Source organism: Jaculus jaculus, chromosome 2 (assembly GCF_020740685.1).
Source record: "Jaculus jaculus isolate mJacJac1 chromosome 2, mJacJac1.mat.Y.cur, whole genome shotgun sequence".
Lineage (NCBI taxonomy): Eukaryota > Metazoa > Chordata > Mammalia > Rodentia > Dipodidae > Jaculus > Jaculus jaculus.
The window spans coordinates 1,090,610-1,115,877 of NC_059103.1; the positions used below are offsets into that span (position 1 = coordinate 1,090,610).

Genomic DNA, 25,268 nt, shown 5'->3' on the forward strand with positions numbered 1-25,268 from the left:
TCTCAGGGTGGCCTCGAACTCAGGGCAATCCTCCTCCCTCTGCCTCCTGAGTGCTGGGATTAAAGGCAAGTATGCCACCACACCCAGTCAAAATTTTTTTTTTTTTTTACAAAATTGCTGTAAAGCCAGAGGTGGTGATTCACACTTTTAGTTCCAGTACTCAAGAACCTGAGGCAGGAAGACTGCTGTGAGTTTGGGACCAGCCTGGGCTCCAGAGTGAGGTCTAGGACAGCCTGGACTAGATTGAGGCCCTAGAGTCAAAAGAAAGGAAAAAAAGGGGAGATGGGGGGAGGAAAATGTAAAATTCATAGCAGCTAAGTGTTGTGGCCCATGCTTGTAATTCCAGCAACTGGGAGGCTAAGGCAGGAAAATTGTGGATTTGAGGCCAGTCTAGGCTCCACAGTGAGACCCTATACCAACAATTTTAAACAAATAAAACAAAGAACCTAAAACAAAACTAAGCCCGGTGCACTTACTTCAGAGCCTGCTCTCGCTCGTGCCTCTCCCTCTCGCAGACCCTGGCCGTCTCCAGCTCCTTCTCCAGGTCAGCCTTGGCCTGTCGCAGCTCTTCTATTTCCTCTCTGAGGAAACAAGCAGACATTTCCATGGTCATTAAATCTAGAGCCAGCGTGGAGCAGGACACTTCACAGAATGCATCAGTCACTGCCCTTCCTTAGGACAGCTGACTGTGACAGGACCCAGGTGCTAAGGGCATGGGGCCTCGGGCAGCCCTGAGGGTCCTGACTGAGTCACAGATGCCACTGTCTAGGAGGGAACATTGTGGGCAGATGAGACAGCAGTGCTCCTGTGACAGCAGCACATGACCGACAGTGCACCGTCCTTGGTGCGGGCCTGGCCTGGGCACGGGTGGGTCCCTTCACAGCAGGGCCCTGAAAAAGAACCGCTTCAGGTTCCACGTGCTGCACTCCATCCACCAACTTGGCCCCGGGATGACAGCTTTGTTTGAATCCTAGACCTGCCACTTACTGTCCATGATGTCACCTTTCAAGGTCTCCACTAATCTCCAGGTTTATGAGATGTTCCTGGAGTGTGCAGCAGAATCTTTCCTAAGAGGGAGGGCTCCTTAAGGGGTTGCTGTTGTGTCACTTGATAGCTTGAAGACAGCACCGGAAGTGACTTACTCTTCAAAATGACCAGCTTGATTTAAAAACCTTTCCATGAAAGGTTACTTTTTATAAAGGATCCATCAGTTCCTATCCCCACACTAAGACAGCTCTTGGGAAGCAGCTTGTAGATGTCACCATGTGTCCGGGTCACCTGGGGTCTCGGCATGCAGAGGACAGGGCCCAGGGTCAGGAAATACAGCATGCCTGCAGTTCTTTTCCCCCACAGCCCCGGGGACTGAACTCAGGGCAGTGCACCTGCCAGGCAAGGACCGCACCTCTGAGCTCAGGCTTGGTGTTTGAGACAATCTTGCACTCGGCCCAGGCTGGCCTCAAAGGTGCGCACCACCACACTGGTAAGGCTCTGCGTTCCCGAACAGCTGGGGGAGAGGCGGGCAGAAGACCTGAGGTCCCACGCTTCCCAGGTGGGCAGGGCCCGAGGTCCCCCATTCCCTAACCAGCTCCAGGTGACTGATGATCCTGGCTCATACATTACTGTCAGTGCAGTCTTGCAAGCCTGATACACATCTCCTGGGAAGATGGCTGGCCAGCTGACTGCAACTAGAGAAGCCACAGGAAAGCAGCAAGGAGACAGGCGCTAGGCCACGTGTGCAGTGAGCTACCGATACCAGGACTACAAACCAGAGCTGGGGAGGGCATGTACACATGGAGAAGCACTGTTCATCTTCTTTTGAGACAGGCTCATTCATGGCTTAGAGCTCACTAAGCAGGCTACATCGGCTGGGCCAGCAAGCTCCAGGGATCCATATCTCTATCTCCCCAGCAGCGGGATTACAAATATATGCTATCATACTGTGTTTTATTTCTTTTTTCAAGGCAGGGTCTCACTCTAGCCCAGGCTGACCTGAACCTCACTTTATAGTTCCAGGCTGGCCTCAAACCCATGACATTCTTCCTGCCTCTGCCTTCCAAGTCTAAGAGTGTGCCACCATGCCCAGCTGGCCTTTTACTTCTTATATGGGTTCTGGGGATTGAACTCAGGTTTTTATTCTGATGAGGGAAGCATTTTACCAACTGAACTATCTCTTAGTCTTTTTCTTTCTGGTTTTTCAAGGTAGGCTCCAGGTTGACCTGGAAAGCACTATGTTGGGGTGGCCTCAAACTCATAGTGATCCTCCTACCTCTGCCTCCTGAGTGCTGGGATTAAAAACGTGCGCCACCATTCCTGGCTAAAGCAAGCTTTCTTTACTTACTTATTTTTCTATTTTTATTTATTTATTTGAGAATGAGAGGAAGAATGAGGAAAAAAAGAGAGAGAGAAAATGGGCATGCCAGAGCCTTCAGCCACTGCAAACTCCAGACATATGTGCCCTTTTGTGCATCTGGCTTACGTAGGTTCTGGGGAATTGAACCTGGTTCCTTTGGCTTTGCAGGCAAGTGCCTTAACCACTAAGCCATCTCTCCAGCCCTACTTATTCATTTTTGTGATGCTGGGAGTCAAACCCAAGACTTTGTGCTTCCCAGGGACATTCCCTACCACTGAGCTGTAGCCCTTACTTTTATTTATTTATTTGCAAGAGAGAGAGAGAAGACAGAGAGAGAATAGGTGCTCTAGGGCCTCTAGTCACTGTAAACGAACTCCAGACACATGTGCCCTCTTGTGTATCTGGCTTACATGGGTTCTGAGGAATTGAACCTGTGTCCCTTGGCTTCGCAGGCAAATGCCTTAACCCCGAAGCCATCTCTCCAGCCCTCACGTTTGTTTTTTGAGACATTGCTATGCAGTCCAGGCCAGCCTAGAACTTGAGATTCTGCTGTGATTACAGGTGTGCTACTTGGCTTAATAAGGCAGCTCTCAAGTCACAACTACATATAAGGTGTTCCGTCTTAGCATCTATTCCGTAACTGCTGCAGGCTGAGCACTTCAGGCCTAGAAATGAGAGAGCCTGGGGACACCTACTCTTTCTCCAGCAGCTGTGCCTGAAGCGTGCTCTGCTCCCCTCTCAGGCTCTTCAGGGCCTCTTGGAGGTGCTCCTGGTCCTCAGGCTGGTCCCCTCTGGACTGCATGTTCACTGAGATATTAGATGAGGAGTGGGCCAGGGGATTCAACTTGCTCTGCTCGGATGTCGGTACCTTTGGGTTCTCCATGGAACTTATTTTCTGGAGGAGATCAGGCATTTGTTAGACAGAGAAGCTTTGTTATGGACGCGAGTCACCCAGTCCAGTCTACAGGGAAGCTGTACTTCCTGACACGCCAAAATCAGAGTGCATCCGGGTGGAGGGACAGGGCCTGAGTCAAAAACCACCAACTGGACAGCAAGAAGGCCACAGGGAAGGCAGGCAAGATTTCTAACCCTCTCACTTAAAAAAAATTTAACTTATTTGTGTGTGGGACATATTTATGATGCATTTGGGCATGCCAGGGTCTCTAGTCACTGCAAATGAATGCCAGACACTTATAGCACTTTTTGTGTTCAGCTTTATGTGGGTACTAGGAAGTTGAACCTGTGTTGGCAGGTTTTGCAAGCAAGGGCCTTTCCCGACCCAGTCAGTTTTGGCTTTGGGTCTTAAGCTGTTCCAGTTCTACCAGCCAAGTAGCCCTATCTTCCTGGGCCTTTCCCATTGGCTTCCAAACCTGTCTATGTTCTCTGCATTTTATTCAGCAAGCTTTACTTGTGTAATATTCCCACGCATACAAGCTTCTTTCACTTCCTGCTTTGTCAATATGTGAACTTACTGAAAACATTTGCCCTTGGATTTCACTTTGTCAAACGGAGAACTCTAGCTCATGAATCTAACGAGCAGCACAGAGGGCCCAGGATCAGATGCCTCCTGGAGGGGTGTGAGGAAATGCTAACCTTCCAGGCTTGCAGATCTCTGCGAGTTCAAGTATTACACAGGAGGCAGGGCTTGAGACTGGCAGGTAAGTGCACACACTGGTTAGATAGCAGGCACCATAGCTACAGGAAGTCCAGTGATGGGTGCTGCATGCATGGCCGTGCCTTAGCCTTCTGTAAGATGAGGGCCATGACTGACACTATCCCAAGTTTTGCCCAGACCTGCAAGAAATCTTCCTTCCTGTTTGTATTTGATGCTGTCTGCTGGCTAAGCCCAGTATGTGTTCAGTGATGTGCTTTACTCTGTTATTTCCACTGCAACAGATAGCAGCTGTCCTCGGGCACGGGCAGGTCCTGAGTGCTGAGGCATCAGGCGCACTTACCTTTTCCAGTTCGGCAATGCGCCTCAGCAGGCGCGGCTTGCTCCAGTCCACATAGCCTAATGAAAACAAGAAGTTTGCACTGAGACGTCCCTTTAGCCAGGTATGGGCTCTTGGCAGGAAAGCCACGAGACTCCATGAGGCAGATGCTTGCACTAGGGCTTCTCTAGCTGTTTATAGGGTCACTGATAACCCAGGCCTCCAAGTGTCTGAGCATGAAGCCTTCCTTCTTTGTCCCCCTTGCCAACAAGACAGTGCCTGCCAGGGTCACTAAGGAATGTTACTTTGCTAAACCGGTTTGATTCTTACTCCTCACTCCGGGCCACCTAGCATGGCTGCTCCCTCCTCCTTCCACCCATTTCAGGCCACCCTCAGGCCTGGCTTTCATACTGCCTTGCCAGCTGGCCCTCACCTCCCAACCTTGTGAATGCCACAGGCTTAGGACTCGGCCCTGCTCCTCTGCTGCCCACCACACAGGACATCCTCACTTGGCCAAGGGACTAGCACATCCAGTTCTTCCGCACAGGCCTGAACCTGTCCTACACTTGCCTTCCCAGACCTGCTCCTGCCCCTCCCCTGAAACAAGCCTGGGGATGGGGTGCAGCTCCGAGGTTGAGCACTGTCCTAGCTCAGGTGAGGACATGGTCTCCATTCCCAGCGCAGCAAAGCAAAGCAAAAAGACTTGGAGAGGATCTTACAGGCTCTACCTGTCTCTGCATTTATTTTTGTGTGTGTGTATGTAGTGCATGTATATGTGTATGCATGTTCGTATGTGTGTGTGGTGTGGTACATGTGAGGGTGCATGTGCGGGAAGGCAAGAGGTCAACACTGGGGGTCTTCCTCAGTTGTTTTCCACCTTATTCTCTGAGACAGTTTCTTCCTCATCCCAGAACTTACTGGCCAGTAAGTCCAGGGAATCCCATCTCTGCCTCTCCAGCACTGGTAATACAGGCATGTGCTGTAATGCCTGGCATGTTATATGGGTGCTTGGGATTGAACTCATGTCCTCATGCTTATGAGACAAGCATTTTACTGACTGAGCCATCTCCCTAGCTCTGTAATCTCTGCATTTCTTGCAGGCTCCACCTTCGAGAATATCCAAAACTGATTCACCTTTCACCACAACTGCGGGCCCAGCCGCACACATTCTCCCAAAACAAGTGTGGAACACCTGCACCAGTGCCCCTCTCTGCTCTGGGGCCGTGAGCTGGGGTCTTTGTGGTTGCAAACCATGGTTGAGAGGAGGGTTATAAATGCCAGCCTGAGGCATGACACCCCATGGCAGCCTCCGCCTATCTTCTGCCACAGAACAAGACATGACCTCTTGTTCTGTGTCTCCCTCTGTAAGTGGTCTGTGGGAAGATACCCTTAATTTTGAAGATGGTGGGAGAGTTGCTCAGCACCCGGTCCAGGTCCTCCTTCAGGCTCTGGTTCTCCTCCGTCAGCTCCTGGACACTCCGGGTCAAGTTCAGCAGCGCGTTGCCCATCTTCTTCTGTCTCTTCATGCCCAGCTTCTTCTCCATGGGAGGTCTGGAAACAAGCAAACCCCAAGCTGAGGGTTGCGCTTAGCAAGTGCCTCAAAAGAGGGGTCAGGCAGGGCGTGGTGGTGCATACCTTTAATCCCAGAATTTAGGAGGCAGAGGTAGGAGGATCACTTGAGTTTGAGTCTAGCCTGAGACTACATAGTGAATTCCAGGTCAGCCTGAGCTAGATTGAAACCCTACCTTGAAAAGCCAAAAGATAAAAATAAAAAAAGAGGGGACAGCAGATCACTGCCTGCTTCTGAGCTCCAAGTGACTTGTATAGATGAGTATTCACAATCTAATAAAGAATACTAATACTGAACACGAGATAAGCTAATGGAAACCCCATATGGGTAAATGTATTTCTTTATCCATGTTAGAGATTGAACCCAGGACCTCACATATGCCACTGAGCCATTCCCATGTGATAAGATGGTATCCTCCAGGTGGTTAACAATTCCCTTAAAAAAATATTGCCAGGCATGGGGGCTCACACCTTTTAATCCCAGCACTCAGGAGGCAGAGGTAGAAGGATCATCATGAGTTTGAGGCCACCCTGAGACTACATAGTGAATTCCAGGTCAGCCTGAACTAGAACGAGACCTTACCTCAAAAAACAAACAATTTTTTTTTATTTGCAAGAGAGAAACAGAGGGCTGGAGAGATGGCTTAGCGGTTAAGCGCTTGCCTGTGAAGCCTAAGGACCCCGGTTCGAGGCTCGCTTCCCCAGGTCCCACGTTAGCCAGATGCACAAGGGGGCGCACGCGTCTGGAGTTCATTTGCAGAGGCTGGAAGCCCTGGCGCGCCCATTCTCTCTCTCTCTCCCTCTATCTGTCTTTCTCTCTGTGTCTGTCGCTCTCAAATAAATAAATAATAAAAAAATTAAAAAAAAAAGAGAGAAACAGATATATATATAGAGGGGGGGGAGGGAGGGAGGGAGGGGGGGGGAGAGGGACGGCAAGAGAGAGAGAAAGAGAGAAAGAGAATGGGCGTGCTAGGGCCTTTAGCCACTGCAAGTGAACTCCAGACGAATGCGCTACCTTGTGCATCTGGCTTTCATGGGTCCTGAGAAATCGAACCTGGATCCTTAGACTTTACAAGAAAGTACCTTAACTACTAAGCCATCTCTCCAGCTCTAAATTCCCTTTTTTAAAAAAATTATTTATTTACAAGCACAGAGAGGAGAGCATGCCAGGGCCTCTTGTCACTGCAAATGAACCCCAGACACAAGTACCACCCTGTGCATCTGGCCTATGTGGGCACTGAACAAAGGAATCATCCTTTCCAGCCACCCCACCCTTTTTTTTTTTAATTTTTTATTTATTTATTTGAGAGCGACAGACACAGAGAGAAAGTCAGATAGAGGGGGAGAGAGAGAATGGGCACGCCAGGGCCTCCAGCCTCCGCAAACGAACTCCAGATGCGTGCGCCCCCTTGTGCATCTGGCTAACGTGGGACCTGGGGAACCGAGCCTCGAACTGGGGTCCTTAGGCTTCACAGGCAAGTGCTTAACCGCTAAGCCATCTCTCCAGCCCACCCCACCCTTTTTTTGACATAGAGTCTCATGTAACCCATGTTGGCCTCAAATTCACCAAGGATGATCTTGAACTCCTGATCCTTCCTGCCTCCACTGCCCAAGTGCTGCACTTACAGGTGTGTGCCACCATGCTGGGTTTGTGTGGTGCTGAGCCCTCGGCAAGCACTCTACCTACTGAACTGCACCCTAACCTCCTTTTTTTGAAGACAGAGTTCAATATATAGCACAGGCTGCCTAGCACCCATGATCTTCCTGCCTCAATCTCCAGGTTTGACAGGGTTATGCCCAGCCCTGTTTCACCCCCCCTTTTTTTTTTGGTTTTCTAAGGTAGGGTTTCACTCTAGCCCAGGCTGACCTGGAATTCACTATGTAGTCTCAGGGTGGCCTCGAACTCTCAGCAATCCTTCTCCCTCTGCCTCCCAAGTGCTGGGATTAAAGGCGTGTGCCACCACCGGCTCAGTTCACCTTTTTGTGTTCTGCGTTGGTGACTGCACTGTAAACCAGTGGCCCTACAAGGGGCTGGGGATGTAGCTCAGTCGGTAGAGTGTTTGCCTAGCATGTGTGACACCTTGGGTTAGTCAGCACCATATCTATACACACACACACAGAGTGTGTTCAAGGCCAACTCGAGCTAAATCTTGTCTCAAAAATGAATAAAATAGAAGAAACAAAAAAAGAGGGAAAAGCATCCCAAATAGCACAGTGCTGAGCGCCCTCTAGTGCTCCTAAGACCACAGTGCACCTGCTGGAGGATAGTGTGATGGGTGGCTCAGGCATGAGATGTGCCACTGTTGGGTTTGCAAATGAAGCAAAAATGTGTATTGCATGTCTCTACAGAGAAACACGCACAAAGCCAGGTTTTGGGGCTGGAGAGATGGCTTAGTGGTTAAGCGCTTGCCTGTGAAGTCTAAGGACCCCGGTTCGAGGCTCGATTCCCCAGGACCCACGTTAGCAGATGCACAAGGAGGCGCACACGTCTGGAATTCGTTTGCAGTGGCTGGAGGCCCTGGCGCACCCATTCTATCTCTCCTTCTTTCTCTGTCTGTCTGTCCCTCTCAAATAAATAAATAAAAATAAACAAAAATTTTTTTTAAAGCCAGGTTTTGACTGATCACTGTTACTGGGAAAAACCTGACCAGAGAATGAGGGAACCTAAGACCCTCCCCCACCTCAAGCAGCAGTGGCTCTGTATTTATGAATCTATTCTCCACGAAGACTTCACAGAACAATCAATGTCCCTTCACTGAGAATCACAGAACCGACTGCGATTGCATGTATCACCTGGCCTTCTTTGTGTGTGCATGTATGTGTGCATGTGACAATGGAGATCGAACCCAGGGAATCATACATGCTAGGCAAGTGCTTTGCCACACAGCTAAACCCCCACTCTAGCTAACCTTTGAAGAGAATGCTGCCCAGCTCCTGTGCTGAGCCACAAGGGGAAATGGGACTTCCGTCCTTGGCAGTGTAGACACTCCCCAAGTGTTGGCAGTTTGCCTACAGAGAGGCCTGCGGTGTAGACAGATCTATTCTAAGGGACAGTCCTGGCCGGGCATGGTGGTGCACACCTTTAATCCCAGCACTTGGGAGACAGAGGTAGGAGGATCACCATGAATTCGAAGCCACCCTGAGACTACATAATGAATTCCAGATCAGCCTGAGCTAGATTGAAACCCTACCTCGAAAAACAAAAAAAAAAACAAAAACTAAGGGACAGTGCTCTTAAAATTAGCTGACAACCTGGCATCATATCATGTGAGAAAAGATAGGAGAAATTTACATGGTAAATGTCTAGCTTCTTAGGGAAAACTCCAAGTCAGCACAAAGAACCCGGGCACATGTACTGTGAGCACCAGAGTTTCCCAGTTCCAAGCTGGAAATGGCCATGGAGTCTGCAGAGCACACTCATGGAGCAGTGTCAACTGGCAGAAAAATGAGGCTGTGAACACCACAGGTGGACAGGGGTCAATGTGCCCATCAACATGTGATGAGCACTAAGCTAAGGGTGGGTGAAGCCATGGCAGGAAAGGACCACCACGTGTTCAGCAGCGCGAGGACAGCGCACAAAACGGGCTCAAACCTGAACGCACTTCTTTGCTGTGGCTTCCGGGCTCGCCAGGAGGGTCTGCAGGCGGTGGATCTGCAAGCACCAGATGAGAGGGTATTAAATACAGCAGAGCTTCAGGGAGCACTGAAGAAGAGGGGAAGAGTGAAAGAGCCAGAGGACGGGAGGTCATTGCCCTCAAGCAACTGTCATTATCTGCCCAAGACACACAAAATGAGGCCCCTCAGCATGGATGGTGGAGGGGTAGGAGGCTCCCATCACTCCAGGAGGAGTTACTGGCAGTAAATGATTTCTGGGGGAGTGGAAGACATTTTCTGCAGTGGTGGAGTCACTGATAAGTTGCACGTGCTATGGTAAATAACCCTCCACCCATGCTCATGCAAGTGACCCTAATTAAATTTGGTGGGACACACACACACACGCGCGTGCACATACACACACACTCTCACACACACACAAGTAGAAGGGGGTTTAGTGCAAGGGGGCTGGGGAGGAGGACAAGAGGAGATAATGGGAAAGGATTGTGATCAAAATACATTATATAGGGGCTGGAGAGATGGGTTAGCAGTCAAGGTGCTTGCCTGTGAAGCCTAAGGACCAGGTTCAACTCCCCAGAACCCACATAAGCCAGATGCACAAGGTGGTGCACATGTCTGAATTTTTTTTTTTTTTTACAGTGGCTAAAGGCTCTGGTATACCCATTCTCTCTCATACATGTATAAAAACTGTCAACAAAAAATTGTAAGGGCTGGAGAGGTGGCTTAGCTTGTAGAGTTTATAGGCCCAGGTTCAATTCTTAAGTACCCATGCAAAGCCAGATGCACCACATGGCACATGCATCTTGAGCTTGTACTGGCAAGAAACCCCGGTATAATACACGCGCGCACACACACACACACACACACACACACACACACACACACTTTTTTTTAAACATAAAAACTGCAACAAAGAGCATGTTTCCTATTCTGCAACTGAATCCAGACTCAGCGTGTAGAAAGAACTAAGCTGTGGTAGCCCACTGGCATGCCCATGGGTGCATAGACAGCTACTGTCTCAATGCACTGGGGTCAGATGCCACCTCCCTCTTGGCCACACACTGCAGGCTCTCACACCTCCTCATAGTAGGTCTCCATGGCAATACGCATCTCCTCCAGGTTTGTGGTCTTCAGGTCCGTCTGCAGTTTGCTGGAAATCCAAGCTCAGAGTTAGCATGACAATGTCAGTGCTCAGGAGACAGGTAGAGGAGAAGGGCTTCCCAGAAGCCAGAGAGGAGATGGCTTTGGAAGAGAAACGAACAGGAAAGAAAAGCCCAAGTCAGCCCTCGGCTAGCACTGGCCTTGATGACATTACCCCTTCTTAGACTTTCCCGCAGATCCTCACTCCACAGTGTCCCTCTGGTGAGTCCAGCCATCCCCAAGTGAGCCCACACCCTCCTGAAAGATGCTCTTCTCAGGAAGACAGACACAGCCCTGAAACACCTGGGGGACCCACAGTACAGAAAGACCTTGGGCCACATCTGGGGCAGGTGGACAACAGCCCACTCCATAAAGAATTAGGCAGGGAGTAGTGGCGCTTGCTTGTAATCCCAGCACTCTAGAGGCTGAGGCAGGAGGATCATGAATTCAAGCCCAGCCGTGACTATACAGCAAGATTCTGTCTCAAAACAGAAGGGGAGGAAGGGAGGGAAAAGAAAGAAGGGAGAGAGGGAAAGAGGAGGGGGAAGGGAAGAAGAAAGAGAGGGAAGGAGAAAGGGAAGACAGGAGGGAAAGGATGGCTGACTCTCCCGGCACTGTGGTCACTTGCTCTTGAATACCACAGCCTTCAGGCCAAAGGCACAAGCAGAAGTGACAGCAGTTTCTCACTCAAGCAGAAGACACTGGTGCACAACAGGATTTCTTTTACACGGCACAGTTCCAGCAAGAAGCAAATGAGGGAAGGAAGGTACAGTATGAACTGGGGACACGAGACATGGGCAGGCTACTTTGGTTCTCCTTAAACAGACAGACAGCTGTTGTCAGGAGGAGGGACCCTTCACATCAGCAAGACCAGAAAGGAAGTGGGGAGAACTCTGGACAGTGGCCCACTGAGGCATGGGTAGGGGAGGTGCCTGCACACTGGACATGGGAGTGACTGCAGACCAGGGGCATTCTGAAACACCATGACAAGTGCAAGGCGAACAGTTTCCTAATGAGATTTGAACAATGTAAGTTAGAGTGAGAACTGGGTGTGGGGCACAGCTTATCATCTCTGCTCCTCGGGAAACTGAGGCAGGAGAGTTCATGGGGTGAGTTTAAGGCCAGCCAAGGCAACTTAGTGAGACCTTGTCTCAAAAATCTAGAGAGGCCAGGTGTGATGGTGCACACCTTTAATCCCAGCACTTGGGAGGCTGAGGTAGGAGGATCACTGTGAGTTCTGGGCCACCCTGAGACTAATTAATTACAGGTCAGTCTGGGCTACAGCAAGACCCTACCTTGAAACCCCCCACCAAATGCACTGGAGGGATGGCTTAGCGGTTAAAGCACTTGTCTGCAAAGCCAAAGAACCCAGGTTCGATTCCCCAGGACCCACGTAAGCCAGATGCACAAGAGGGTGCACACATTCTGGAGTTTGTTTGCAGTGGCTGGAGGCCCTGGCGTGCCTGTTCTCTCTCTCTCTCCCTGCCAAATAACTAAATACAGAAAACATTTTTTTAATGTAAAAAGTGGGACTGGAGAGATGGTTTAGCAGTTAAGGCACTTGACTGTGAAGCCTTTGGACCCAGGTTTGATTCACCAGTATCCATGCCAGGTGCACAAGGTGGCCCATACTTCTAGAGTTTGTTTGCAGTGGCTATAGGCCCTAGCATGCCCACTCTCTCTATCTATAGATCTATCTCTTTCATAAATAAATAAAATATTTTTAAATGTAAAAGATGGGGCTGGAGAGAAGGTTCAGTGGTTGAGGTGATTGCCTGCAAAGCCTAGGGAGCTGGGTTTGATTCCCCAGTGCCCATGTAGAGCCAGATACCCAGGGTAGCACATGTATCTGGTTTGTTTGTGGTGGCTGGAGGCCCAGGCATGCCCATTCTGTCTGTCCGCTACTCACTCTCTCTGAAATAAATAAATATTTTTTTAAAAATGTAAAAAGAGCTAGGCATGGTGGCGCATGCCTTTAATTCCAGCACTCAGGAGGCAGAGGTAGGAGGATTGCCGTGAGTTTGAGGCCACCCTGAGGCTATATAGTGAATTCTAGGTCAGCCTGAGCTAGAGTGAAGCCCTACATCATCGAAAACAAAAAAAAAAAAGAGAGAGAGAGAGAGAGAGAGAGAGAGGGAGAGAGACAGACCTGGGGAGATGGATCAGCAGTTAAAGGCACTTGTGTGCAAAGCCTGCTGGCCCAGGTTCAATTACCTAAGTACCCATATAATGCCAGGTGCACAAACTGGCACATTCCTCTTGAGTTTGCAGTGATAAGACCTGATGCACTCATTCTTTCCTCTCTGCTTGCAAATAAATAAAAATACAGTTTTTTGGTTTTTGGTTTTATGAGGTAGGATTTTGCTCTAGCCCAGGCTGACCTGGAATCCACTATGTAGTCAGGCTGGCCTTGAACTCATAGCAATCCTCCTACCTCTTGCCTCCTGAGTGCTGCGATTAAAGGTGTGTGCCACCATGCCCAGCAAAAGTATTTTTAAAAATAAAAAGATGGGGGACCTTCCCCTTCCTGCCTTCTTGTGAACAGAAACTCTTCATACTGTCTCTTTCCTTTTTTTTAAAAAAAAACTATTTATTTATTTGTAAACAGAAACAGAGACAATGGATGCTCCAGGGCCTCTAGCCACTGCAAAGAACTCCAGATACAGGCACTACTTTGTGTATCTGGCTTTATATGGGTACTAAGGAATAAAAATCTGGGTCATTAGGCACTGCAAGTAAGTGCCTTGACTGCTGAGCCAATCTTTGCAGCCCTCTCTCCTTCTCTTACACTAATAAAGTTTCTCTCAACTTAAAGTAAAAAGAGGGCTGGTGATGTGGCTAATGGAAGAGCACCTGTCTGGAATCCTCCAGTGAGGGGCTGGGGTGTGGCTCAGTGGTAGAGCTCCTGCCTAGAATGCCCCAGTGAGGGGCTGGGGCTCAGCGGTAGAGCCCCAGAACAGAATCACTCACTCAGGGGCTGGGGGCGTGGCTCAGTGGTAGAGCCCCAGAACAGAATCACTCACTCAGGGGCTGGGGGCGTGGCTCAGTGGTGGAGCACCTGAACAGAATCACTCACTCAGGGGCTGGGGCATGGTTCAGCGGTAGAGCTCCTGAACAGAATCACTCACTTGGGCTGGGGGCATGGCTCAGTGGCAGGGTGCATGGTCAGTGTGCATGAGGCCTTGGGTTCCAGTACCACAGAAAAAAACCAAGAACGGAGGGGAGGGGGAAGGGAGGAGCTAACATTTCTCAATTGGATGGGACCAGAGGAGTGGATAGAGGCTGCTAGGTGGGAAGGAGAAGGCAGAACAGGCCCAGAATGGGAATGCATGCCTGGAGGAGGAAGAGTGGTCAGTCTAGCTGAGCAAGGGCAGCACCCAGGAGGAGCTGGGGAGCCCTCCTGCCACCCGACCCCACCTGTGCGTACTTGATGGTGCTGTCCTTCTCCTTGCATTGCTGCTCCAGCCTGAAGACCCTCTGTTTGAGCCCCGTGATGACCTGCAGCAGAGGGCGACCACCTCAGGAACTGCCTCCCACTGGAGGCTTGGCCTTCCTGGTCCCCCCCCCTCCCCGGGAGTCCTATATTCCATCCCTACTGGGTCACATACACATGCCCCTGTCCTTCCTTGCCTAGCCACTGTCTTCTCTTGTTGGCCAAAGTGACAACTAAGGTCCCTCCGGTTTTGCTACAGCTAGTAGTGCAGGGGAAAAGATGCTGGGCAGGAGAACAGCAGCCAGTCGTCAGTGCCCTGGCAGATGTCTTCTCGAACACACTATGCACTGTGTGTGTGGGGGGGGGGTGGACCTGCCTTAAGCTGACAACCAGTGACCCAGCAACAACTCAGACAGGCCTCACTAGGGGAGAGTACTGACAGAGCAGAGTCTGGCAAGACCTCTGCCCAGCTTCAAGGGTCCTTCATTAGGCTCACAGCTTCCTACTTGCTCTATGTCTCTTTGGGGACATGTCACCCTTATACTCCTTAAACCACTACTACAACAACCAAAAAGACTTTTTTGACTGCCCATTGAATATGGAGCCAAGACTAGTCTTGAATCTGTGATCCTCCTGCCACAGCCTCCTGAGTGTTGGGTCATGGTGAATGCTACAAGACTTACATGCTACTGGGGACCTAACTTTATTTAAACACACACATGACACAGAATAAATACATAGGGGCTTTCTCTGTGGAAATATTAATGAATTAATCCTAATCTTCCTCCAATGCCCTACGTAGACATTCCTGTAAACAGCTCTATTATCTTTGCTTTTGAGGCACAATTTCATGTTGTCCAAGCTAGCCTGCAACTTGCAATATATATATATATATACACACACACACACACACAAATAAAACTGAGGAAAACCTTGACTTACCCTCCTGCCTCCACCTCTCAAGTGCTGAGATTTTAGGCAAGTACTATCATTCCCAGCTTACTTCATATTCTTTTGTTTTTGTTTTTCAAGTAGGATTTCATTCTAGCCCAGGATAACCTGGAATTCACTATGGAGTCTCAGGGTGGCCTCGAATTCACGGCAATCCTCCTACCTCTGACTCCCAAGTGTTGGGATTAAAGGTGTGTGTCACCATGCCCGACCTTTAGATAGATAGATAGATTTTGTGTGTGTTTGTTTTTTCAAGGTAGGTTCTTGCTGGGTGTGGTGGTGCACGCCTTTAATCCCAGCACTCGGGAGGCAGAGGTAGGAGGATCACTGTGAGTTCGAGGCCACCCTGAGACTCCATAGTGAATTCCAGGTCAGCCTGGGCCAAAGTGAGAACCTACCTTGTTTTTATTTTTTTGGTTTTTTGAGGCAGGGTCTCACTCTAGCCCAAGCTGACCTGGAATTCACTATGGAGTCTCAGGGTGGCCTCGAACTCACGGCGATCCTCCTACCTCTGCCTCCCGAGTGCTGGGATTAAAGGCGTGCACCACCACACCTGGCCTCTAGCCTTTATATTCTTTTTTTAAAAAAAATATTTCATTTTTATTTATTTATTTATTTGAGAGAGAGAGAAATAAATAAATAAATAGAGAGAGAGAGAGAGAATGGGCAAGACAAGGCCTTTGGCCACTGTGAACAAACTCCAGATGCATGTACTGCCTTGCGCATCTTAGCCTTTGTTCTTTAAAACAATTTAACAGGGCTAACAGACAGCTCAGTTGGCACAGTGCTTGCCTAGAATACACAGGCTCATTCTGGTTCTTCGCCAGTACTACATAAGCCAGGCAGCATATGAAAATGTTCTGAGGTAGCTACCAGCCACTTTGAATGGCTTGTCCACAAACCTCCCCTTCCTGGATAGCCATGAAGGCCTCATGCAAAGGGACCGTGCAAGAGCAGGAGGTGACAGACCCTGTTTGTGTGGATGAGCAATGCAAACAAAACACAGTGTGCAAATTCTGAGGGTGTGGGTTTCTTTCTCAGCCCTGCCAAAACTGGTTTTGATCAGATCACTGGTGCTTCTTTTGCTGCTTTCTGATGTGAGATTTTACATAGAATAACTTAAAATAGTTTCTTCCCTTCAGTATGTACCACTGTGAGGTTGAGGGAGGGGACCTTGACAACCATCATCCCTGCCTTCCTAGACACTAGAGTTCACAGGAAGGGACTGGATTTGGGAAAATCTTTTTTTTTTTTTGGCATGTATGTGTGTTCATGTACATAGGGGGTATGCATGCACATGTGTGTGTGCATACACGTGGAGACCAGAGGACAAGTTCTGGGGTCATTCTTAAGCATGCTATCAACCTCTTTTGGAGACTGGCCTGGAGCTCAGCAATTAGGCTCGACTGGCTGACCAGTGAGCCCCAGAGACCTCTACCTTGTTTCTCTGTCTCTCCAGCTCTGGGATTACAGGTGTGAACTATTATGTCCCATATTTTTACATGGGTTCTGGGACTGAACTAAGGTCATGATGCTTACAAGCCAAGAAACTTTGTTGACTGAGCCATCTCTCCAGCGCAAGCAAACCTTTTAACTTCAGTTTCCCGATTTTAAAATGGGGACATTTCAGTGTTGTCATTAGTCCGTAAGGGCTTCCATATGCATTTAAATTTTATGTGTAAAGTCCATGAATACAGCAATATTTTATTCCTTGTATCCAGTAATCTGAAATCACACCCGCTTTCAGTCACACACATGCACCTGCTTACCTCAAACTGACAGGGACATACTTCCCCCACACGACAGTCCTTGCTAGAGCCCTCCACTCTCCTTGTTGCACTCAACTCCTTACATACTGTGTCAAGGTCCAGTGTCTGCATCAACTTTTAAAGACTTACTCTACTGCTACTGCATATCTCGGTTGTAAAGTAAAACGTGCTAAGCACAAAAGTATGTTTTGAATATAATCAGGGAAGTTGCCCAATGAGGTTATCTTACTTTTAAATTTTTAAGTTTTTGTTTATTTGGTGTATGTGTGTATGCATATACATGTGATTGTGTGTGTATGGGTAACACCTGTCATTACAGAGATCACAACTTTGTGTGTGTGTGTGTGTGTTGTTTTTCAAGGTAGGGTCTTGCTCTAGCTTAGGCTGACCTGGAATTCACTATGTAGTCTCAGGGTGGCCTCAAACTCACGGTGCTCCACCTATCTCTGCCTCTTGAGTGCTGGGATTAAAGGCGTGTACCACTATGCCCGGCTTAGGTCACAATTTTTGGGTAGGTCCACCTCATTTTGAGGTAGGGTCTCCCACTGTTGTTCACTTTGGCAAATTCTCCTGTCTCCACCTCCCTTCTCACAGTAGATGCTCTGGGATTAAAGAAGTCTGTTGCAGTTTACGTGGGGCCTGTGATCCAAACTCAGTTACTCCAAGTTGCACAGCAAAGGCCTTATCCACTGAGCCATTTCTCCAATCTCCCCACCCTTTTAAATATTTTTATTTACTTATTTGCAAGCAGGGAGAGACAACAGACAGACAGAGAATGGGCACATCAGGACCTCTAGCCACTGTAAACAAACTCCGGATGCATGTACCACTTTGTGCATTTAGCTTTATGTGGATACTAGGGAATCAAGGCCAGGTCATTAGGCATCACAGGCAAGCACCTTAATTACTGAACCATCTCTCCAGCTCCCCTCTTTTGTTTTTTATTACTATTATTATTATTTGGTTTTTCGAGGTAGGGTCTCACTCTAGCCCAAGCTGACCTAGTATTCACTATGTAATCTCAGGGTGGCCTCGAACTCACGGCGATCCTTCTACCTCTGCCTCCCAAGTGCTGGGATTAAAGGCATGCGCCACCATGCCCAGCCCTTTGTTTTTTTTTTTTTTTTTCGAGGTAGGGTCTCACTATAGCTCAGGCTGACCTGGGATTCACTATGTAGTCTCAGGGTGGCCTTGAACTCTCGGCAATCCTCCTACCTCTGCCTCCCGAGTGCTGGGACTAACGGAGTGTGCCATCACACCCAGTTCTTGTTTTGCTTTTTTGATACTGGGGATTGAACCCAGAGCCTCACTCATTCTGGATCTCAGCCCACACTGTAACTTCTTTCCCTCTACATTTTTTTCTTTTTTTGGAGACAGGGTCTCACGTAGTCCAAAATGACCTTGAACTCTCTATGTAGCAGAGGCTGACCTAGAACTTCTGATCCTCTTGGCTCCACCTCCAGTCTATTAGGTGGTTTTCTGTGCCTGACAGACAGGGAGTTACAGGGAGTGCTGGGATTACAGGCATGTACCTGGTTTATGGAGCTGGCAATGAAGCCCAGGACTTCCTGCACGCTAGGCAAGCACTCTTCCAATGGAGCCACATGGCCAGCCCCTCTCTACCCTTAGCCTCTGTGCTAAGCCTGAAGGCCCTAACAAATCCCAAAGCATTAACTATTTGGTTTTGTGGACAATTGGCTCTAGAAAGTCTGGAGCTTGTCTCCCTTCCCACAGTCCTCTATGGCCTTGGCTGGGATGTTCTCTAGAGCCTCTGACTTACCCAACCAGTGTCAGGTCTTTTCTCTGCCAGCGTCCGCACAAAATCAGAGCCCTGCAGAGAGAAGATGGAGACATGAGGGCTGTGTGGCCATGGGGCTCTGCAGAGATGATGGAACCACCCTGAGGGCTGTGGGGCTTGGCTTTAGCCTTGGTGGGGGGTGGGGCAGGCACTCACTCGCCCAGGATCCAGAAGCTGCTCTATCTGCCGGTCCTTTCTGCTGTTCTCCTCCTCCAGGCGCCGAAGCTTTGTCCTCATAAGATCCACGTCACTCTTCTGCATGTGTAATGACTGCAGAGGAGAGGGCCACACGTAAAGTCTGCACGAGTACCCGGCTCAGGGACTCACTCTGCAACCCAGGCTAGCCTCAACCTTGTGGTAATCCTCCTACCTTTGCCTCCTGAGTGGTGGGATTGTAAGTATGCACTACTACTCCTGGCTTTGGAAGGGTGCTGTGTGTAGTGAGAATCTGGAAGTCATAGCAAGGGCCTGGTAGTTAGGTGGGTGTAGGTGAAGCCCATGTACCTGGGACCTTTCCAATAACAATGCCAATGACATCCGGCTAAGAAATGCTCTTATGTGTGGAATGTGCCCACAGTCAGCACTGCAAGCATGCAAACATGGGCTCTGGAAGGTGCCAATCTCCCATGCTCTCAGGGCTGGTCAGAGAGCCACATTCCCAACATCCATCTGTGGGTGGACTTCTCCCCAAGGCAGGCAGAGGGAAAACAGGCTCCCCCCCCCCGACTCGTGACTGAACCCAGGGCCTCATGCATGCTAGGCAAGACCTCAGCTGCTGAGCTACACCCCCAGTCCTACACTGCGGGTCCACCGCCTCTTATGCAGGTGGTGGACAGGTCTTTCCTTAGCTAGAGTGGCCAGCTCCTACAGCACAGTGACAGAGCTCAAAATACTGGTGACTAACACACAGCTCTCCACATGAACGACTGACTACCACTAATGGTGCTGATTTGCAGGTTACAGAGATCCCTGCTAACAGTAAGGAGAAGACAGGATCCTACCTTCTTCAACTCAATGATCTCGTCATACATGTCTTCCTTCTCTCTGTAGACAGAAGTTGCACCTGGAGGAAGATACATGAACCTCTTGAGACTTCATCTGAGGGCTGGAAGCATGGCTCAGCCATTAAAGTTGCTTGCTTGCAAAGCCTGCGTGTCAGGGTTCACTTCCCAAGTACCCATGGAAGGCCACATGGCACATGCTTCTGAAGTCCCTCTGCAGCAACAAGAGGCCCTAGGATAGCCCTAGCCTCTCTTTTTCTCTCCAATAAATAAAAAGGGACTCTTTGTGTTATAGCAACCTTATTCTTTTTCTTTTCAGAAGGGCAAAATAGACTACACTTAGAATATTCCAGAATGTCTTACTGATGAATGTCTGGCAAAGGACAACTCAGTTGCTCCTGTGGTCAAGGTCTCGTCCCCAGAGCATGCTCACCATTGCTAGCGGAACGCCTAAGATCTGACCTCTTCACTCTTAAGGCTTCCATCAGGTAGTTAGAAGTACAGCTAGGGTGGGGGTGGGGTTCATGCATGCTCTGAGGTGAGTGTGGAGTTTGGGGGCTGGGTCACACTTCCTGCTTTGAATGTGCATGGATTTAATAGGACAGGTACAAGCAGACACAGTGGGAGGTTTTGCTAGGTCACCAGGGGAGGCAAGCAGGCAGGGGCATGCTAATAACAGCTTAATTACGTAGCTCTCAGAAACCCATCAAGGGAAGCTCATCTCCCTGGTGTAAATAAATATTCCACTATGGCTAACACCTCAAGGTATCAGTGTGACTCTGACCATCTTGTAAAAATGTCAACAGCTGGCTCCTGCAAGCTGGTAGGAGCAGGTTCTAGCACATGGCAGCCACTCAAGCAGCGCTGGACAACAGGAGACCTAAAGGACGAGTCTATGTGAAACCACATCAACTGCCGACACAGAGATGATGACATACTCAGTGTCCTTGGGAAGACAAGGTAATTCAGACAAGTCACCTTAAGCACTCTAGCTCGCATGCCCCCTGCAATTCTGTTTTCAAGCCTGCTGGGGCCTCTGTGGGAGTGCCACCTACCTTGTTTGGAAGTTCCCAGCCACAGCTTCTGTGGGGTCAAGGACACTCTGCTACTCAGAGGCATGCTCCCTGCTGTCCTCAGAGGTCGCCAGGATGGGACTTTCCTTGGCTTGGAGTAATAAGGTGACTCTGGAAAGTCAATATGGGTTTAGAGTTGCGAGGTCATTTGCTCCTCAATGTCTCTGCTGCTGCAGAAAGGTGGGCCAGGGAGAGAAACAGGGGACAAAGTGCTCGCCCTGCAAGTGTGAGTACTGGAGTCGGGATCCCCAGCACCAACATAAAAAGCTGTGTCTGGGGCAGGAGAGATTGCCTAGTGGTTAGGGCGCTTGCCTGCAGAGCCTAAGAGTTCATATTTGAATCTCCAGGTCTCACATAGCCAGATGCACAGTGACAGAAGCATGCAATGCTGCACAAGTGCACAATGGGACACACGTGTCTGGAGTTCATTTGCAATGGCTGAAGGCCCTGGCGCACCTATCCTCTCTCTCTGCCTCTTTCAAATAATAATAATTTTTAAAAAGCCATGTCTGCAATCTCAGTACCTCTTGTGGGTTTTTTCTTTCTTTTTTTTTTTTTTCTTCCAGTTTTTCGAGGTAGGGTCATTCTCTGGTCCAAACTGACCTGGAATTAACTATGTAGTCTAAGAGTGGCCTTGAACTCACAGCGATCCTCCTACCTCTGCCTCCAAGTGCTGGGGTTAAAGGTGTGCGCCACCACACCTGCCCAAAATGGGCCTTTTGAATGGTGTTCCTTTGGTCTGTATGAAAAGTTTGTTTGGGGCTGAAGTAGGGCCCTTCTCTGGCACCCATAAGGTCTTAGGTTCAATCCCCCAAACCTCTCTCCTCAAAAAAGGTATTCCCTGAATGTGTCATGTGTATATGTATGCCACACATGATACAAGGGCATAATATATATTCACACACACACACACACACGCACGCACATGAGGTCAGTACCCACAAGTCTGGGCAGCAAGAGGAAGCCAGTGTAGGATTTCTCATTTGTCACACATATGTGAGAGAACTGGAACTGGGGGATGGGCTACTGGGTGACAGAGCAATGAGAGAATGACAGTGGCCACAAGGAGGCCTCACTGACATTGGGATCAAACCTATCTCAGCATCATCTTCCTGACAAGTGTTACATACCAGAGAGATCACTGCCGAGGACAGGAACCAAGCTATCCTTATCCTGCTGAGGGTGGCAGAATGAGCCTGGGAATCCCAAGGGGACACCTTCTCAGAGTGTGCCCTCTTCGCAGCACTTTCTCCAAACATGGTGCAGTCAGTGTGGAGATGAGGAAACTGGGGACTGGGGACCTGGTCCTACTTACTTGGTGATGTGGAAGGAGGTTTGTTGCAAACTTTTCTTTTTGTATTCTGAAAGAAAGAAGCGAATGAAAGCATGTTGATCTTCCTGCGCTATGCAGTGGAGCTGTCATAAAACCCCACCACACTCAGAAAGGGTGAGCAGAGTGGTACACCCTCTGACAGCTGTGTTGGGTTTGGGGGCTGGATGGGGGCTGAGGGGCACTCCCTCCACAGGACAAGTGCTAGGAACGGGAACCCTGCTGGTGATTAATGTCTAAAATCAAGCTTTAAAATGATAGACTCAGTCATCTAAACCCAACAAGCAGGCTGCAAGTCTCTGCACCCTGGCGAGCACTGGGAGTGGTTTTCTGGCTCTGTGGATTTTTGGGGAGGCTGTTTTACACACACATCTGTAGAAGCCCTGCAGAAACCACCTCTCTGTCAGACTCACCGTCTCAAAGTCCGAGTCAAATGTGACTGCAGACAGACTGTCATCTCCCTGGAAGAGAAACAACACAGTAACTGGAAGATGCCTGCCTGCTTAGTTCCACAGTGCTGAAACACAACCCAATAAATCCCACTTAAGGGTCAAAAATATGGGGCTGGGGAGATGGCTCAGCAATTAAAGGTGCTTGCTTATAGAACTTAACTCCCGAGTATTCACATAGGTGCACAAAGTAGCACATGTGTCTAGAGTTAATTTGCAATGGCAAGAATTCCATTCTCATTCTTTCTCCCTCCTCTCTGCTTGTAAATAAATTAAAAAATTAAGATATATGGGGAAAACATGCATGTGAAAAATAACAAGGGCTGGGGACATGGCTCATTGATTCAAGGTGCTAAAGCCTGCTGGCCTGGGTTTGATTCCCTAGCGCCCATGTAACTCATTAAAGGTACTTGCAAAGCCTGTACCGAAAGCCCTCAAGATATTTCAGTCCAGTCAGGACAGCAGCCAGCACGCTTCAGATGATCACAAGAAAGGAAGCAAGGGATCCTCCCGGCTGGGAGGCCCCAGTCAGCAGGGCAGCAGCAATAGTTCCCAGGGCTACTGTGTGCATCCATGCTCACAGCGTGCACATTCAGATTCAGTCAGAGCATGATGACCCTGCATCTCCCCACAAAGCAGGTCAGCTGTATTTAAGATGGTACCCCTGCTGGTGGCACCTGAGGCAGGAGGGTCCTGAGTTCCAGGTCAGTCTGGGATACATGCACAGTGAGACCATCTCAAGGACAACCTGTGCTATGGCAAGTGCTAGCAACAAAGTAAGTGGCAAAACTGAAAACACAGGGCTGTAGAGATGGCTTAGTGGTTAATGTACTTACCTGAAAAGCCAAAGGACCCAGGTTTGTTTCCCCAAAACCCACATAAGCCAGATGCACAAGGTGGCACATGTGTCTAGAGTTCCTTTGCAGGGCTGGAGGCCCTGGTGTGTCCATTCTCTTTCTCTCTCTCTCTCTGTCCCCTCTCTCTCAAATAAATAAAAACAATAAAAACATTTTAAAAACTTAAGAACTGGAGAGATGGCACAGTGGTTCAGTCATTTGCCTGCAAAGCCTAAGGACATAGTTTCAATTCCCCAGTACCCACATGAGCCAGATGCCCACGGAGGTGCATGTGACTCGAGTTTGTTTGCAATGGCTAGAGGCCCTGGCACACCCATCCTCTCTCTCTCTTTCTGCCTCTTTCTCAAATAGATAAATTATAAAATATCTTTAAAAACTTAAAATATAGGGCTGGAGAGATGGCTTAGCGGTTAAGCGCTTGCCTGTGAAGCCTAAGGACCCCGGTTCGAGGCTCGGTTCCCCAGGTCCCACGTTAGCCAGATGCACAAGGGGGCGCACGTGTCTGGAGTTCGTTTGCAGAGGCTGGAAGCCCTGGCGTGCCCATTCTCTCTCTCTCCCTCTATCTGTCTTTCTCTCTGTGTCTGTCGCTCTCAAATAAATAAATAAATAAATAAATAAATTAAAAAAAAACTTAAAATATAAATGTTATGGGCTGGAGAGATGGCTTAGTGGTTAAGCGCTTGCCTATGAAGCCTAAGGACCCCGGTTCGAGGCTCGGTTCCCCAGGTCCCACGTTAGCCAGATGCACAAGGGGGCGCATGCGTCTGGAGTTCATTTGCAGAGGCTGGAAGCCCTGGCGCGCCCATCCCTCTATCTGTCTTTCTCTCTGTGTCTGTCACTCTCAAATAAATAAATAAATAAAATTATAAAAAAATATAAATGTTATGGTTAAATATATATGGAAGGGGGCTGGAGATGGCTTAGTAGTTAAGGCACTTCCCTCAAGGTGGACTCTCCAGGTCCCATGTAAACCACAGGCACAAAAATGCAAGCACATAAAGCCACACAGGTACACGAGGGGGTGCACACGTCTGGAGTTAAGTTGCAGTGGCTAGAGGCTTTAGCAAACCAATTCTCTCTCACACACACACACAAACACACAGGCCAGTCTGTTGGGCTTTCCTCAAAAAAATGGGAGGAGCTGGGGTTGTGAACTTGTGTATAATTCCCCAGTGAGGGTCTGGGGGCGTGGCTCAGTGGTAGAGCTCCTGCCTAGAATCCCCCAGTGAGGGGCTGGGGGCGTGGCTCAGTGGTAGAGCTCCTGCCTAGAATCCCCCAGTGAGGGGCTGGGGGCGTGGCTCAGGGGTAGAGCTCCTGCCTAGAATCCCCCAGTGAGGGGCTGGCTTAGCGGACAAGGCACTTGCCTGCAAAGCCAAAGGACCCAGGCTCAATTCCCCAGGACCCATATAGGACAGATCTACAAGGTGGCACATGCTTCTGGAGTTTGTTTGCAGCAGCTGAATGTCTGGTGTGCCCATTCTCTCTATCCATCGGCCTCTCTCTCTCAATTAAATTAAATTAAAAAAACAAACAACAAAGATGAAGGAGCAGTTACTGATGCCAGTGCACAGGTACCCTCCAGACAAGGGCGGACTGTGGTGCTTCACCTCTAGGGAGAAGGAGGACAGTTGCCTCCCACTGGCCAGCCGCACAAAGTCCCTACAATGTGTGAAGTCCCAGAGGCCCTACTAACCTTTTGCCAGCTTCCTTAGATGGTTAATAAAACCTGGGGGAAAGTCTCAGAGGTTAAAGCGCTTCCTTACAAAGACAGATGGCTTGGCTTGACTTCCCCAGTACCCACGTAAAGCCAGATGCAAAAAATGGTGTGAGCATCTGGTGTTCATCTGCAGCTCTGAAATGCCTATACTCTCTGTCTCACAGACAGATAAATAAAAATATTTTTATTATTTTAAGTCTTTTATTTGAGAGAGAGGCACCGGAGCCTCCAGCCACTGCAAATGAATTCCAGACGCATGTGACAACTTTTGCATCTGGCTTCTGT

At 49.1% G+C, this 25,268-nt stretch overlaps 1 protein-coding gene across 8 annotated transcripts in view; it reads right to left on the minus strand.

Moving 5' to 3' along the window:
• Iqce (IQ motif containing E) overlaps window positions 1–25,268 on the minus strand; it is a 53,118-nt gene that overhangs the window by 26,805 nt on the left and 1,045 nt on the right. For 7 of the 8 annotated variants that reach the window (XM_045143690.1, XM_045143695.1, XM_045143691.1 and 4 more), the window contains exons 2-14: window positions 22,374–22,421; window positions 21,946–21,991; window positions 20,613–20,741; window positions 19,558–19,619; window positions 18,713–18,826; window positions 18,539–18,589; window positions 14,033–14,103; window positions 10,543–10,615; window positions 9,453–9,502; window positions 5,669–5,832; window positions 4,306–4,361; window positions 3,046–3,245; window positions 477–581 (exon numbers count right to left, since the gene is read on the minus strand). In XM_045143690.1, coding sequence (XP_044999625.1) covers window positions 477–581; window positions 3,046–3,245; window positions 4,306–4,361; window positions 5,669–5,832; window positions 9,453–9,502; window positions 10,543–10,615; window positions 14,033–14,103; window positions 18,539–18,589; window positions 18,713–18,826; window positions 19,558–19,619; window positions 20,613–20,741; window positions 21,946–21,991; window positions 22,374–22,421 — 1,169 coding nt within the window. The other variant, XM_045143694.1, reaches the window with a different exon arrangement.